We start from the raw sequence: 17492 nt of genomic DNA on the forward strand, positions 1-17492 counted from the left end.
CATGTCAAACTACACAGCAACCAAATTCCCACGGAGGCTGGGCAGGCGTATTCCATCTTGTCAACAATGTCTAGCTGCTTCCTGGGCAGTAGTTTCTCAAGGCTCAAGGCTAATAAGGGAATAGCTCTAATAGATATAAGGAGCCCTTAAGATCAAGGAGTTGAGTCCTGCCCCCATGTCCAACCCATGTGTCTGACCTGTGCCTGCAGCAGCCTCCTGCCAGCAAGCCCTCTGCATGGGCTCTCCACGTCATTTGTGGTGTAAGTCCTTTATTAAACCTATCCTGTTTAATCCCTTATGAGCCTTGGGTGTCTCTCTACCCTGGTATCCGAGTCTCTCTTGTCCACCTCTCAGTCATACAAGCGTATGGCAAGAAAACAAAGCCTTTTTATCAGAGACTAGTCCTGAGCTGTGTTGCAGGATGGGACACCTTAGACAAGAATGGATGCTGTCTGATGGGGCTATACCAAGAGAGCTCCTCTGCCAAAACAGAGCAGAGAGAAAGATGCAGCAAACAAGAAACATCAGGGAATTGACCACTCTCTACCCTTTAATAGCTTTGGGACAGCACTGGTTCACCTCTCAGTGTCCTCATGGATCCTCCTGGTGCTTCTCTTATGCCATAAGCCTTACTCTTTCAGAAGAAGCAGCATCTGCTCCAGCAGCTGGTGCTTTCCAAGGCTCAGTTCCAGCACATGTTAAGAACAGGCAACATAATTTAGTCCTAATACCTGCTGGACACAAAATAAGTGCCTCAATGCAGTGGTGTAACAACTTTCAGTAGGGGAGCTGCTAAACCTTCCCACTCACTGGAGTACAACGCATCTCTGTATCAAGTGTTCAGGTAGCTGGCAACTTGCTGCACACAGCCATCTTGTCATAGAACATCACACTTATTTCCAAGTTTACTCTGAGCAAACTCCATTGCAGTAGTCAGGGCTCTCTGCATGCCTTTGGCGTTTCCACTGCCCTTAGCGACGACACAAGAGCCTCCGGCCTTGCCTTCCATCTGCGTGCAGACGGCTGCGGCCCAGTCAGCAGCGGAGAATATGGGGAGGCAATTCTGTGGAGAAACACAGAGCAAAGTTATTTGCGTTATGGTCACTCTGCAGGCAGAACTGCTTTCTCTTCTCACTCAACCTAGGCCTCTGCTGCGTGAGGCAGCCAGGATTGGTAGGAGCTTACATATTAATGCTGTGTCCTGCCATTGGGCAAACACGTCCTGAAGGATCCAGGGGTACCTGTGCCCAGCAGAGACTGCAAGCTTATCTGCTTCCAATACGGTCATCTCGAGTCCTAACTCTACACGATTAACCAGCAACACTTGAAAGAATCATGGGAAAAACCCTAATTGGGAGCTTTCTTTCCAAGAAAGGGAAGTGGGCCTGGTCCCCCTTTGTAGGCAGGTTCCCCATGTCTCTGCCAGGGCTCACCTTGGACACCTGACATGCACAGAGCACCTCACCAGAAGCCTGAGGGCTGAGCAGCAAGACTGATGTGCCAGGAGACTTGCCACAGAGCTGGTTCACTACCTTCATTAGGATCTAGGAGAGACATGGATAGGAAGGGTCAGTCAGATCCATGTGTGCAGCAGAAAACCTGCCCAGCAGCTCATTTTTACTATACAGAGTACCTGAAAGTACTGCTGGGCCAAAAAGTTACTCACAGAGGCAGAGTCAGCTGGGACAGTATCAATGATGAGAGGTTGGTTGCAATGTTTGGCCAGCAGGCCGTGTGCCTTCTCTGCTGCCTGGAGGAAGAAACACAGCACTTGAGGGACTACACATGGCATAGGGTAGGCTGGATGGGGATATACACATGCAACATAACATGCACAGCAGCAGTCCTTGGCCTCTCTCCTGTGCCTATACATTGCCATATATCTAAAACAGAGTTCTGAGGCATGAAGTGTTTACTTTAAGGAAAAGCTAGTTGCTACCAAGATCACTAAATCACCAATAAGCACTCTCAAAAGGATTTAAATGTAATCATGTCAATTGGAAAGATGCAGAAATGTACCGAAAGACAGTGATATCTACAGAGTTGGGAGACAGTCTCTGTCCTGCAGACCTGTCTTACTGCACGACCTTGTAAAGACCATTTTCTCAGGATTGTACTTGATTTTCTCCATTTATAAACAGGGAAGTGATGCTTATCTGCCTGTCTGCCAAACATGCTGACAGGGCTCTTCATCGTCACAGCAGAGAGACAGGGGGATTCTGCAGGTTTTGAAAGGCCAATCAGTCATTCATTGCACTTGAAACAGCAGTCTGAATTAAGGCCACTTAAATCAACCCAGCCCAGGGCCTGTATTACACTGTGTGCGATCACAGCTGATTTCCCCAGCTTTCCAATGGCATCGTAGTGACTGAGTTGCTGTGAAGTGTGACAGAGACACCAGGTTCCCTGGGGTAAAGCACACACTTAGCAGACTGCAGCGAGTGTGCTGCTGCCACAATACCTGCTGTATCTCCAGTTTCTTGATGGCCGTGTTGGCTGTTCGCTGAAGTGCTTTCAGAGTGGTCTGCAGTTCTTTTCTTTGCCACTGGGGCATTGCAGTGTTAGCCACCACCTGAAAGACAATCTGCTGTGTAAGGACACTAAACCGTACCTAGAAATAAACTGCTAGTTCTCTGGGTGGTCTGACTGGAGCTTGGCTTCTTCCCAGACATTCCTTAGCTTGACATGATCCAGCTAGCCAGCCACTGCTGCATGCGGCATTCTCTTTTCAGCTCGGCATATAAAGATGGAGAAAAAAATGGGAATCTTCTTAACTGTTACCCTCCCAATTATTGCTTCCTCCCATGTCCCTCTGGCAGTAGGATATCTGTAGTAGAGGCACCTAGATTGAACCTAGGTTGAAATCTTTCTGGCCAAAAGGACACTGTCAGATAGTAACTTCCTCTTGCTAGTGACCACAGTAAGAGGTGAACTTAATAGGGAAGAAGGGATGTGGTTCAGTGGAAGGAGCCTATGATGGGATCTTCCTGCACAGGAACACAATCCTTACTTGGGTTAACTGGCCTACTTCTTTGGAGAGGTGCTGCACATCAGGAATAGAGGTGCTCCCCTGCTTCATTCTTATGGAGACAGAGTCCACTTCCATAGCCAAGCACTGGCCTACTTCCCGGGCCTGGAGAGAGTGAGAAACAGAACATTTCAAAGGAGCAGAAAGAATGAGCAGAGACGGAGGAAGTGGAGAAACTGCAGGGTCAAAACCATTCAAGCACTACTCACTATCCAGCAGGAAAATACCTAGAAACAGAGGCTTTAAGAATGACTGTCCCCAAGAGAAGCCAGCATAAAAAATTATTTTCTAGGTTTGTAACCATTGCCAGATGGTCACACACCATGGGCCCATGTGCCTGGCAGTTACATCTACTCGGTATCTCTCTCACACCAAATCATCAGTAATTCAATGAAAAAAACAAACAAAAAACAAACAAACAAAACCCACAGGAGATCCATTTATTCATTAGAGCTCTATTTCATTAGCAAATGCATTCTTGAAACTAAAGAAAAATTGTTCTCCCCAACAAAAATGCTACCATTAATAAAAAAGTAAATGCATTATTTCCTCCAGGATAGCCCTTATGCTTTGGAGCATTTCCTTCCTGACGGACCTCTCTGCCCATGATGGTCCTGGGAGATTTTATATCAAGAGAACAGAGATGTGAAAGAAAAGTTGTGGAAAATGGAGAACACAAATGTGCAGGAGAAAGCCAGCTGGGAGGCAACATATTTGCTGGGGTGCGCCAAGGCCCCCAGTTCCACTGTGCAGTGGGTCACACTCCTCCCACTGCAGCCCCAAAGGAGGCAGGCAAGGCTGCGCATCCAAAAACGCTTCCAGACATTCAAGAATAGAGCTTGCTTATTCTTTGTACAGATAGAGCCAGACCAGGATCATAGCAGGAGAAAAAGACTAAAGGAAGAAGCAAGAGGGCTGTAAAAATGAGGCCACAATCCTGTCAGAATAAAAGGCCAATCCAACTGTGATAAGCAGAAGGTGAAGCCAAGGCACAAAGGTCCATGTCTTTAAACACCTATCTGGGACTGCAATTTATAGCTCAGAGGCTTCCTGATATGTTTTGTTAAGTCTCCATCTTAGAAATGGGGGTCTGAAGAGAAGAAAGAAGGGCGAGGAGCCTGAACTCCATGGCAGTGGTGACTGTAGCCAAGTAACAAGGTACAACTTATATAAGATATATACACATATACATATATAGCATATAAATCCATTAACAAATGCCTTAAGGAAGGGTATCAAGAGGATGGGCCCAGGCTATTTTCAGTGGTGACCAACAAGAGTCCTTTTTTTCTCACCTGTTTGGCTTGTCCCCCTGTCACTGCAATGACACGGCTAATCCCTTTAGCCAGCTGACGCTCACTGATAATGGCCAGATCCTCCATAACTCCTGTTTGTAGCAGATGCCTGCAAAGTGGGCAGAGAAGAGGAAAGGAAACAACCTTCTCTGTGAAAATCAGCTTTGCTTTTAGATGTGTCCCAGGTTCAGCACCTCTTCCCCAATCACAATAGCTTCAATTCCTTCCTGCCCCTATAATCCTGAGGGAACTTTGTCAGGCAAGAGACAGTAGAGTTGAGGCTAGTCAAGAGAAGCTGTGCTACCTGCCCAACGGGCCCTGCCAAACAGCACAAACAGCTAAGTTACGTTTTGCATCCCTTTCCTTCCCAGTGAGATGGACTGGGATTTATCCCTTCTACTCAGCTGCTGCTGCTAAAAGTTGTAGAAAGTCATTTTTCCTCCAACTCTATCCCTCCTTTGTCAGGCCAGCTCACAGACTGGCCAAAGGAACCTAGTCACAGGTGGAAGACATGACTGACAACTTTCCCTCTTGGTTATCTAACATTAAATATGCAAAACACTACAGTGTCCTCTGTTACCACAAGTAGAGACTGCAGACAGCTTCACTAAAATTGATCATCTCCATTCCCATGCAGTTCCTCGTTCCACTACTCCCACAAGAAAACTGCACTCACGATTAGAAACTTGCTCATTTCCAGCTACATCTGCTCTGAGGCCAATTTGTTCCTATTTTTTTCCTTGTGCCAGCACTGTCTTAAGACTGAGTCACTCTTCTACTCTCATTAGTACTAAAAGCAGAGAAGAGCTAAGATCATTAAACAAAATAATCAGTTAAACTAGCTTCAAGTTCACATATCAACTGTTCCACAACATCCTGCTGGGTCCCCAGGCCTCCTGCAATTGCACAATGAAGACCTTGTAACTCCATTTGGTGACAGTGAATACAACCCTTTCACACTCTGCTGGAGTCCTCTGGCTCCAGGCAGATGTGAGGTGTGCTCCTTCCCCTGCCCAACCCTCTCAAGGTCAAGACATTCTTTACCTGCAACAGATCCCTCGTAAATTACTGGTAGCACAATGATACTTTGCAAATTTTGCTGAGTTACATCTCAGATTGATTGCACACCTTGTCCTTTAGACATAAACTGTCCACCAAGTCTAGGACTAAGATTGGATCCAGCCACATCCAGACTCCTCTGAGGAGTTTAGAAAGCAAGGGGATCCATTCTGAACCTTATGACCTTATGTCTCCTTGATGTTTTTGTCCAACTCTTTCCTCCACGCATTAAATAATTGAGTATACCTTGTCATCAAATGTTACATCACTGTCCTATTTACCATTGATCACTTTTAAATCACTGCCTTATCTCAATAAAAACATATCGCTGTGTCTCTTTTATGAGTGAAATACATCACTCATTTGTGACAGTAGGTTTCAGACAATGAAGCAAGGAACAACGCTTCACATTTCCCTCTTGCTTTTTCATCCTGGAATTTCCAGAGCCTCACAAACACGCTACGCTATCACCACTAAATCTTTCAGGTGAAGAAGCCAAGTGGCACAGAAATAGGGACGTGGACCTTGGAATAAGGTCTCTGCCTCAGCCATCAGTGCTCAGTCTTCTTCCTCAGCTTCCAGACAGGTCTTGCGGGGCATACAGAAATCCTCGTGCAAGTCTGGACTTGGATCAGGGTGGGAGGCAACTCTGGAGAATCACAAGGATGTAGCCACCCACAAACGCACCATTCTGAATATAAACAGAGAAAGCCACTTACATCCCACAGCAGAGCTCCACAGAGGTGTGCATTGCAGCCTCGGAGTTGTGGATCAGCACACTCTCCACGGGAACGCCCAAGGACACTATCCTTACTGGATCTGGATACTCCTGACAGAGAAGACAGGGATCAGCAGTAAACAACAAGTTCTTCAGAGGCACTTAAAGACTAACCCAATGGTTTCAGGTCCCTGCCCCACTCTCCCCACGAGACGGGGCAGCACCACTTCTTCCCCCACAAACAACCACTGAGGGGAGAAAGAAGCAACCAAGTGACACTACAAGCTCTTGATCCAGAGAAATGAGCAGAAATCCCGCATATCATTAGCACCCACATATTACAACAGTGCTCCTGAAAACCTCATCTCCCCCTTGAGCTTTAGCAGTCAATTCCCTTGCAGAAACTGGTTGCTTCAGCACCTCATAGGATGTAGCTGACTCCTGCTGAGGGAGAAGGCTCAAAAAGACACATCCTGCCCTCCTGTCATACCTCATCCACACTACGAAGGCCCTGAACTCTTCTGGCCAGTGCGAGAGGGACCTCAGCCATGTGCACAACCTCATTTCGATTAATCACCTCCTGGACCACCTGCTCCACTTGCTGCAGCTGCTCAATGGTCACGGGGTCCTGTGGAAGGAAAGTGGCTTTCTTCAAGAGAAGTCTCCAGAGAGGCACAGAACCAAGAAGTGAGAACTAGGGCTATAGGCTCCAGGCAACTCTTCCTGGACAAACCACTTACCCTTCATGTCTCATCTTCCCTACCTGTAGAAGGAAATTGCGAGCATCATGGCCCTCCCACTCCTCCCCTGCAATAAGGATTAACTCAAGAGTTATCAACCAAATTCTTAGGGATAGATGCTGCCAGAAGTGACAGGTTAGTAGGGTCAGTACTCAGGCTGTCCTGACAGCTTTCATTACCCAGGCTCTCCCATTTGGGTGACCAGCAGAAATATCAGGAACACCCCAGTATGTGCCATATTTAAACTCTGAGTCTCTTGGAGATCTCCTCTGCACTAGCCAGGTCAGCTCCACATTCACTACCCCACTAAGTCCCTTCCTCTCTGTCCCGTCTTTCCCCACAGTAGGCCCTCCTCAGAGCTAGGTCAGCACAAAGCTGACCCCATCACCTCTAGAGGACCAAACTTCATTTCTCAGACACAAACGGACTTGTCTCAAAAGGAGTAAGCACAGCAAGTGGAGAAAAATCCCTGAGAGGATGGCCAGTTCCAAGATGCTGGTTCTGCCAAGGCCCACCAGAAGTCCAGAATCACCTTGGTATTGAAGTCGAAGCGCAGCCGCTCCGCTGTCACATGGGACCCCCGTTGTTCTGTGTTGTCTCCCAGCACGTGGCGGAGAGCAAAATTCAGCAGATGAGCAGCAGTGTGGTTGGTCATGCAGGCCAGTCGCTGGGCCTGAAAGCACAGGCAGGTTGGCAGTGAGTGCTGGAAGGTCTCCACAGCTGGGGAAGCAGGGAATGGGTTGGAGGCGTAAGGGAAAGGGTGCATGTGAGGGGATGGGAGGAGACAAGGAAGAATAGGCAGCACAGCTAGTAGACAGATCTGCCCTGTGACACAAGTTCATCTAGCTTCTTTCTCCATGGGAACAGCTCTGCAAAACAGCAAAGAACAGGCCAGGTACCTTGCAACAGATCCAAGACCCCTAGAAGATTACACACAGGGACACTTGTGAGCTCTCTCCCCCTCACATGTCAATGAAGGGCAGTATCAGGAGCACACGGGACAAAGCACTGCTGTGTCTAGGTTACTCAGGACACCGTAAGACTCTCAAAGCAAGGCTGGAAAAGGGTTAAGAGCAAATGAGCGTCACCTCATCCACAAAGAGCTGCACTTGGTCCCCAGCACGCAGCATTTCCACAGCAGTGACCTCATGGACCACGTAACCGCCACAGAGATAAACTGACTTTACAGGGAAGAGCATGTCCTGGACAAAGAGACAAAGAAGGGCAAATCAGGACACAGGAAGCATCCAAAGAGCAGTACCAGTGCCTGCATTAGCCCACTGGGAAACACAGCCGCCAGTGGTCCCAAGGAGCCAGGGATAGGGTGGGAAAAGCAATGATAAGCTTCTTGTCATTGCAACCAGAGTGCTTCAGCCATTGCTAGTGTCTGATCACTGCACACCCTGTCAAGGCTGCCAGCTTTCAGTGCAGGGACAGCAAGACCGACTATGACAAAGAATTTGCTGGACATCTGGACTTGTCCCTGTACTGTCAACGCACCTCTTGTGGGTATCCAAGGAATCACTGCATTGGGCTGGCAAGACCAACTCGCTGCCCCCTTCAGCCTGGGAGAAGTTCTGAGAAAGGCTAAAAAGGCAGCATCAACACCCTGACGTGATTCTCGAGAGTATGTGGGAGGGAGCTGAAACCGCAGAGAACGGTCAAAGCTCTCCCACTGGCAGGGTAGATGAAACATGCTGCAGGGCTGGGAATCCTTTCTAATGCTTTGGGGAGGAATAAGAACTTTTATACTATGTCTCAGCTTGGGCATCTCTTGTAGTTCTCCAGGACTTGCCAGAAACAAGTTATTTATCTGGCGGACTTTCTGATCACTGCATTATCTCCTGGCTGGAAAGAGGGAACATATCAAAGGGAGAGCCAAAAAGACTGTTTCAAGTCTTCTCCAGTAAGAAGAAATTGCAAAGGGCTGCAAGAGACAACCAGAGCAGCAGCAGATCCACCTCAGAGGTGTCACTGCTTTCACTTGTCCCTCCCGCCACAAGCCTGAGGCAAAGGTGAAGGAATTTCCAGGACACTGCAGCTTGAAAATTAACACACTAAAATAATTTATCATTTGGGAAAGTTTACATGGTCCCAGCAACCATGACTACCCTGGATCTAGTCGTCAAGGGGCCTCACCTGCTGTCCCAAGAGCATCAGGTAGCCCCGGTCAGAGGCTTGCCCTCCCTGCTCCGCATAGAAGTTAGTCCGATCCAGGATGACACCACAGTGTTGGCCTGCCCCAACCTCCTTCTGGAGGGACTGATTTCTGTAGAGCATCAGGACGGTGGCCTGGCATGGGCTGAACTCTGCCAGGGGCAAGAAGATACCAGCAATTAGCATGCACATCTCGTTAGCTCACAACAAAAAGGAAGGCAACACTTCCATGTGCCAACCCTGGCAATATCCAGTCTGCACCAAAAGCCAGCACTTTCCTTTGCCTTGGTAGGATAGGCCCATCGATCAGCAGAAAGGACAAAGGATCTCCTATTTGGAATCAAGTCCCAAAATAGCACAGTAATCTCTTGCTTACCCAGGGACAGACCTGCTGGGTAGTGGTTAACCTGGCTGCCAAATCAGGGACACCCCATCTGGCTGGAGACAAGTCTGCTCGAGAAAGATGCAGCACAGACACATCTGCACGGTGCTACATTGCAACCACCCTGATTCCCTCTATGATGAGGCACTGGCTTGCTGCACAGCGAAAATGAGTCACTTTCCTTGACTTAGCAAGGTTTTGACACCCCCTCCTCTAGTATCCTTGTAGTCAAACTTGGGAAATGCGAACTGGGCAGCTGGATTGCTCCTAAGGCAGCTGAATCATCTGTCTGAAAGACTGGAAGCACTCAAAGGTTGAAAGTTCAACTGATATTCAGTTACCAACACTGACACTACTGTTCAGCCTGAAGAAGGGAAAGCAAAGGGAAGATCTTAGTAATGTTAATGGGAGAATATAGAGACACCAGACCCAGGCTCTCTCAGAGATGCACAGCAAGAGAATGATGGGCAGTAAAGCAAAATCCCCACACAGGAAATTATGCTTGGACAAAAGCAAAAATTTTTTCACAGTAAGAGTGATAATGCACTGGAACAGGTCCCAGAGAGGCTGTGGTACCTCCACCCTTGGAAAAGCAGAACACTTAACTGGACAAAGCCCTGAGCAATCTGATCTAACTGGGATGCTGATATTTGTGCAGATCTTACATTGATCTCTTACACAAGAGATCAAATATCCAGAGATCCCTTCCAACATGAATCATTCTCTGATGCAATGACTGAGCAGGTGAAACAGTGCTAGCTTGCAGATTTCAGTCAATGTCACTGCTGGACTGTTTTTCATTGTGCTCTTGCTGTAATATACAGAGTTTGAGCTACCTCGCTTTTTGCCTAATGTGGGTTGCCACCAGTACACTGGGTAAGGAAGAGCTGGCTGTACACAGCTATCTCTAATTGCTTGTGACAGCCACATCACCTCTTACTCTCTGTGGTTTAGCTTTATACTTTCCCTGGAGCATCAATAGCCCATTATCCTAAATGATAAAAAAAAAAAAACGGCACTGGCATCTACTGGCCTGCCAGAGAAACAGCAAGTGCAAGGCCTTAGACAAACCCTCTTGAGCCTCCTTCACTCTCCCTTGCATTCACACTCCTGATTGTAAGGGACAGGCTGGGTGCTCATCTTCAGCACTGCTCAGCATTGCACAGTGACACTCACTCCGAGCTCACAGCCTCAGCACCACCCACGTCCTTCCTGGGGCACACCACCCGCAGGAAGATCAGCACCCACCTCGAGATCAGAGCAGAGCAGAGCAAAGATGCAGCAGCAAGGCGAATAGGTCTGAACCCCAGGGTGTGTGGCCTCCTGCACGGCTGGCACCAGCCACTTACCATATTGCCCACGCTGCCCAAGCGTGTAGGCGTATTTTGGCGAGTCATCAGTGACAGGCACATTGTTGCTTTGCAGCTGTGCCAATGAGTGCACATCGAGGCACCAATCTGCACCCTCCAGCTGTCCTGCCTGCGGGTCACGGGCCTTCCGCTACAGCACAGCAAAGGCACAGTTAAAAGGACAGTTATCTGGGGGATACCCAACCCAATATCTGGAGTTTTAAGGCTAAAAACTCCTTCCATCTTCCTGGATAAGGCTCATTTTTATCTGTGCTGCTGTTAAACCAACCCCATTCCCTCCAGCTCACAAACACTCAGTGCTGCCCTGGACTAGCCTTGAGGCATGCCATAAGCAACTGCTAACAGAGCCATCCCTCCCTACAGAGCTTCCTGAATCACTCTGAGACTTACAGCAAGGCCTTGATCTGATCACTCAACAGGGCCTGCCACTGCACAGCACCGTGAGTCTCCCGGCACCACAGAGACTACATTAACTCTTCTTAAACCACTTGCTGTTTTGGCCATCTAGGCTGCCCATGCTTTGAGTGGGGAGCTAGACCAGATAAGCACAAAGAGGTTCCTTCCAACTGATACTGTTCTGTGCTAATCCCCACTCTAGCAACAGCAAAAACTGTAACACATTTCTCAGATCTGTGCAGGAGTCACCAGCCAATGCTTTCAGCCCGAAGACAAAAAGGGAAAGCAAAGTGTTCCAGCTGCTGTAATCAGAACCACTTCCACTTCAGGGAAAGGGTGCTCTGGTCCTGGGGTACATCTGAAATGCCCCAGGAGCACAAAGAATTCTGCCTTCTTGCCCACAGGACAGAGGGCAGACCCCAAATCACTCTGACAAGCAGTTTCCTTCTTACCCTGGCATCCTCCAGAGCAAGTTCATCAAAAGCAGCTGAATCCAAACGGATCCCTTTTTCCTCAAGCATCAAGTCAATCAAATCCAGAGGAAATCCCAAATTCCCATAGAGAGACCAGGCTACTTCAGCTGCAGGATGGAAAAGAGCACATGAACTCTGCGTGGTTATTGAAAGCAAAGGCATTTCCAGGTGTTCAGATGGGACCAATCTTGCGTATGCCCTGGTGACTGGGTCTACCTGAACTATGCACAATTACACTGGTAACGATGAAGAGAAAAGGAGCCACGCAGTCCCTCTCACATGGGATGGAGTACACCACACTCAAGGGTGCACCACAGCCCCATCCCTGCTAAAATCCAGTGCAGCACAGCAGGATAAGCATTTGCTCTGGCTGGATTTAAGGCTACTTCTTTCAGCTCTGTACTTACAAGGAGACAGTGAATCAGTAAATAAAGCTGTGAGGGATGTTTCTAGCTTTTTTGGTGCCTAGCTGGTTGTAAGAACAAAGTACTTTGAAACAATCACAATTAGAAGACTGGAGCAATGAACATCACTGAAAACATGTGGGGAAGGCAGACAGGCATCCACCAAGGTTTTACCTGTGATGCCTGTAAGAGCCTGAATCAAATCATCTTCAAGCACAGCCACGCAGCAGAAGGAGACGCACCTGGGAAATCCGTGGAGGGCTCCATGTGCTGCACCGTCCGCTCGATGATGCGCCTCCCACGCTCGAGGGAGGACAGAAAAGCGGCCTCGTTCTCGTTGATGATATCTGCAATCTCCGCAAGGAACAGGAGAGTTAGCCTTAACACCACAGAGAGCGCCTCAGCGCAGCCCTGACAGCGCCAGGCTACTTGCCAAATCAGCTAAGTGAGTGTTTAACAGGTGCTGTGTCTATCTGAACCAGCCTTTTTGTTCTCTAGGTATCCACCACAACAGCCTTCTGATGAGTACGAGACAGTGCTAAACTCATTCTATCTTCTGTCACCCTATCACCCTTCCTGCTAAGACAATATTGACTACCTACTTGGGGGAAGCTGGATACTGGTTAAGGTGCCCTATCAGAAATTATTTCCTTTAATCCAATTAAAATTGCAAGACTAGAACTGCCAGAGAAATTGCTCATCAGAGTTGCTGTCAATAGAAGCAAGTATGGAGCAGCCTATAAATTACTTACTCTGACGAGCCCTAAACCTCCAGCCCACAGGGAACAAAGGACACCCACGCTGGGACAAGCTGCACTTCCATTCAGCAGAAGAGCTGTCCTAGTTTTGTCAGAATAACAGCTCCTACACCAGGATGAGAAGCCTCTGCAAGAATCTCATATAGCTCCCACATGGGGAAGTCTGCCCCAGGTACCTTGCAGTCCAGGCAGAGCTTGATACACACACATGCCCTGCACATCTCAGCCCACCCATGAGAACCCAGCACTGCAGCCCCTCCAACTGAGTCCCAAAGAGGGGCCCAATTCCACCTCCAACAGCAATGTCTAAGAAAGACAGTAAGTAGGGGTTCTGTCCACACTGCTCACCTGGTCTGTGTTCTTCCTCAGCTCTGGGTAGGCATCTCCCTGTGGAGTTAGCCTCACAGTTAGTGATAACAACATCCACAGCAGCTTCCTCGGGGGATCTCAAAGCATGCCACGTACATTACAGAGGTTTCTCAGGCAAGTGAGTATGCATTTTGAGCACCACTGTGAAGCCCCAGGGACAGCATTACAGGGGGAGAGAATCACACGTGGAATTACAGCTGCTGTCTCCTTGTGACCCTCCCTGCTAGCCCCTCTCTAACATCTCTGTGGTAACCACACCAGTTTACACAGGGCAAGGAAGGAGTTTCTTTTTGGAAGCTGTTAGTAAGCAGATGGCTTTAATGAAATATGACTGTGTGAAAACCACTACTTTTTGGAAAAGAATAGCACACACATTTACACACATACTTGTGCTGCGTCATGCTAGACCCTCTTCCTCCAATCACAGGAGGGTTTTTTTTTTTCCCACTGTGGGAACACACATTCACAGACACTCTCCTGGAGGTCCTTCCCATCCAAGTTTGCCCCTTAACAGTGCACAGGAAATGCACATGGGCCTATGCCCTGTGCGATACTCTTCCTCCCCAAGGCAGCAGTTCTTACTCACCAGCACGTCCACTACAGTAGGCACCAGGGAGGCCAGGAGCCCAGGAGGGGCATGTAGGACTTCAGAGCAAAAGCGGACAGCCCTGCGCAGGATCCGACGCAGCACCAGCCTGAAAACAGGGCAGGATTCCCCAGAGAGCCATGTGAGCATCTCAGCCCCATTCCCACACCCAGTACACCCCACACGCAGCTCCTCTCTGGCCTGATCTATCCATATAGGCCAGCTGCATCCTACGCTTCACGTTTACCTGGGGATGATAGCGCTGATCTCGAATGCCTCCAGGCCCTCTCCTTCCTGTCCCTGCACAGCTCACCCACTCGCTGCCTTTGACCCCCTCCTGTACGGCTCCTCATGTTCCCTTTCTTTTGTGGCCTGAACTGTCTCCCCCGCGCCGTTTCCACGCATCCTTACTCTGCTCCGGAGAGGCCCGGGTAGACGCCGTCAGCGATGCACACGCACAGGGCGCGCGCATGGTCTGCCACCACGCGGTACGCCGTGTCCACGCCGCTCGCGTCCGCCCTCCCCACCAGGCCCTGGTATGTGGGCCCCCCGCAGCCCTAGGGGAGAAAGCAGGGAGACAGATCAGCAGCGGTGAATGTGGCAGGAAAGCTGTGGTGTAGGACAGACAGCTACACTCTTTACTTCACACTTGTCTACTGCCTCTGAACCTACAATGTTAGGTGTAATCATAACATCTTTTGAGAACATTACAGACCAAGACTTGTGTGCCTAAGAAATGTCAACCAAAGCCCTAGCCCTGGGCTACAACAGTCCTGGGAGAAACACTGCTATCCCATTGGATTCCCAACCTTGAATTTGCCTCAGCTTCCCTAAAACATTGCTGTGGGCCTGGCTGGACATACTTGTCATCTTAAAATTCTGTACATTAATGTATGTAGACAAGGCTGGATTATGGTACCAGTCAAGCAGTCTGTATTCATGGGGCTTTGGTTTAGCTGAGACTCTGAGCAGGAGCATCATCACCTTGTGAATGGCATCCAGGATGGGAGTGAAGAGATCCGTGTCATAGTTGGAACGCTTGTTTTGCAGAACTGTCACCAGCCTTTCCAAGCCCATTCCTGTATCCACATGGTGCTGGGGCAAGGGAAGTAAATTCCCTTCCACCTCCCTGTTAGCATGTCAGGAAAAAAAAAAAAAAAAGGCAAATGAGAAGCAAGGGTCAGTCCAAGGCCAAAGAACAGGAGTGGGCAAGTGTCAGAGGATGGCAGAGTGACAAGGGGTGGAAACAGTGCTGGGGCAGGTGACCCAGAAGAAGGAATCCTAGGGACAGGACTAACAGCAGCCTGGAGTGTCACTGCTAGGTGGCCAGGCTCTGACCATCAGACAGTCAGGACATGCTGTAATGTATGGAAAAAGGCGTGCTCTGAACAAGGGTCTAAGCCCTTCTTCTAGAGGTTTTTCTGTGCTGCTGCAGATGTTGCAGACCTAACAGAACATCTGGGATGCAACAGGGAAAGAAAAGAGGCAGCTGAGATTGAAGGACAGGAGAAATGTGGCGAAGGGGGTCCATGGGCCACAGTGAACACATCTCTGCTGCTTCCCCTTTCACCTGTACTGCCACCTCCTGGAATGCAGTGAGATTTTCGAGAAAATGAGGTTTGATGTCAGCAGAGAGAACGGCTCTGGGGCTGGGACAGGGTGCCTAGTACCTGTTATACTGCATGAAGACCAGGTTCCAGATCTCTACTACATCGGGGCTGCCCTGGTTCACCAGGGCTGCTGCGTTTCTGCCACCACCCACGTGGTCATAGTGGATCTCTGTGCAGGGACCACAGGGGCCTGTGTCCCCCATCTCCCAGAAGTTGTCCTTCAATGAGAAAGGAAGCACGTGGCTGGCAGGCACCCTGGAAAGGCAAACAAAAGGGATGGTAGGGCTGGGCCATCCACACACAATACAGACTAGCCCAGATTACAGAAAAAGTTGGAGACAGGATCCTTTCTGACACATCATGATTTACTTGCTTTTTGTCCCAAGAATCCCATAGCACGGTTAAACTGAACAAACCAGGCAGACTCAGCTTACTGCTCAGCATGGCTGGCAAGCTCAATCCAGCTCCTGCTGATAGATGACCAGCTCTCTGTTGGGTCGATGGAGGTTATTCCAGCAGAGCTGGACACCAACATGGCATAGAACTAATAGCTTTTGGCCCAAGTTCACATACAGCCTGGAAAAAGCTCCCAAAGTACATCACGCTTTTTGCGGGGGCACCATGACACAAAGAGAAGGATAGTGGGAGAAGCATCACTGCACATGGAACAGAGATCAGCATCTCGCTTCATCCAGGTCAGGCTGTGCTAGGTACACAGCCCCTCAGGCTGACGGCTCTCAGGATCAGCTTAGAGATGAAGAGCATCAGAGTGGTCAGAGCTCAGCTGAATCGTAGCCCCAACAAAGCAGACACCAAATGAGTTTAAAGATCAATTTTTGGTGCCTGCATCTGAACTGAAGCGCAAATGAGAGACTCCAGAGACCAAAGCGCCAGTAACTGCTCTAATGTAACTTACCCCAGGCGGAGCCATACGTCCCTGCACTCCTCATCTGCGCTCAGCCCCAGCGAGGAGTCTCCGCCAAAGTAAGTGACGTACAGACGGTCCTTGGGGATCTCGTAGACCTCTGTCAAGAGCTCCCAGGCCATGCTGCATGCTTCCTCCTAAGCAGACAAGGAACAAAGAGGAAGCACTGAAACCCAGGGCGTGAAAGGAGGCACGAAGGTTCGTTACGATTGAGTCAAATAGCAGAGAACCTAATTTCAGTTTTTCTATCTCTTTGCAATTTTAAGGCATATGCCAGAGAGTGTGATGAGGGTCAGGCCCCTGAGACAGTTCTTCAAATAGCTGTGGAAATCTATGACCTTCCTAAATCCTTGGGAAACCTTCAGACTCCTAGCATGGGCTACACCTACCCATTTACCCGCAGAACCTTTTCTCATCCCTGTGAAATGGTCAACGCTGGTGCTTACACAGACAACTCTGGTTTGTATATGAGTGGAGGCTTTGGAAAGTTTGAGTGCTTTGTGGAAAATAAGTTCTCTGCAGGGAGCATTTAGTGGTTCAGTACACCAAGCCACTGCCTCCGCTTCGGGCCACAGAGCTTCCAGCAAGGAATTCAGGGCTTTCCACGTCCTTGAGAAGACACCTCCACGGTACTACAGCCCAGGGACGATGCTGAAAGGAAAAGCCTGGAGACGGCCGGTTCTTGTTGCCTCACCTTAAAGTAATCTCCAAAGGACCAGTTGCCCAGCATCTCGAAGAAGGTGTGATGGGAGGTGTCCCGGCCCACGTCCTCCAGGTCGTTGTGCTTCCCGCCAGCCCGCACGCACTTCTGGCAGTTCACCACGCGCCGGTGCTGCGCGAGCTCGCTCCGCGGGTGCACGGTGCCCAGGAAGACGGGCTTAAACTGCAAAGCAAGGCACAGAGACACCCCCTGTTCCCGGAGGGCACCCGGCGCGGCGCTCCTGAGAGGCAGGCGCGGAGCTGGGGCGCACCTGGTTCATGCCCGCGTTGACGAAGAGCAGGCGCGGGTCGCCGCGGGGCCGCACGGGCGCCGAGGGCAGGCGGCGGTGCCCGTGGCGCTGTTCGAAGAAGCGCAGGAAGGCGGCGCGCACGCTCCCGGCCGCCGGGCCTCCCGGGCCGCCCGCGGCGCAGCGGCGCCAGCAGCGGCGCCAGCCGCACGGCCAGGCCGCGGCCTGCACCACCCGGCGCCGCAGCCCCCCGGCCGCCGCCATGACGGCCCGGG

General features: G+C 49.8%; 1 protein-coding gene across 1 annotated transcript; it reads right to left on the reverse strand.

The window, feature by feature from the left end:
* Positions 1-730: 730 nt before the first annotated feature.
* On the reverse strand, positions 731-17481 carry AARS2 (alanyl-tRNA synthetase 2, mitochondrial). Its single transcript, XM_010214017.2, has 22 exons — positions 17242-17481; positions 16965-17153; positions 16262-16407; positions 15406-15600; positions 14720-14864; positions 14147-14292; positions 13736-13844; positions 13129-13167; positions 12265-12376; positions 11598-11725; positions 10729-10879; positions 8980-9149; positions 7929-8042; positions 7373-7513; positions 6591-6728; positions 6102-6211; positions 4324-4432; positions 3011-3133; positions 2462-2572; positions 1667-1750; positions 1434-1544; positions 731-1063 (listed from the first exon to the last, which is right to left on the reverse strand). The coding sequence occupies exons 1-22, from the start codon at positions 17479-17481 to the stop codon at positions 878-880; spliced, it is 2997 nt and encodes a 998-aa protein (XP_010212319.2). The 3' UTR covers positions 731-877.
* Positions 17482-17492: the final 11 nt, after the last annotated feature.

The sequence above is a fragment of the Tinamus guttatus genome, unplaced genomic scaffold (assembly GCF_059628265.1).
Source record: "Tinamus guttatus ecotype Peru unplaced genomic scaffold, ASM5962826v1 Tinamus_guttatus_pri_ptg000208l, whole genome shotgun sequence".
In the NCBI taxonomy this organism is placed as follows: Eukaryota; Metazoa; Chordata; class Aves; order Tinamiformes; family Tinamidae; genus Tinamus; species Tinamus guttatus.

Bases quoted from the DNA above. Each gene is read 5' to 3' on its own strand.
- AARS2 (XM_010214017.2), bottom strand. From the start codon at position 17,481: ATGGCGGCGGCCGGGGGGCTGCGGCGCCGGGTGGTGCAGGCCGCGGCC. The intron at 14,293-14,719 runs GTGATGATGCTC...TTTCTCCCCTAG, and splicing joins TCCTGGATGCCATTCACAAG to GGCTGCGGGGGGCCCACATA. The intron at 6,729-7,372 runs GTGATTCTGGAC...TTCCTTCCACAG, and splicing joins GCTTCGACTTCAATACCAAG to GACCCCGTGACCATTGAGCA.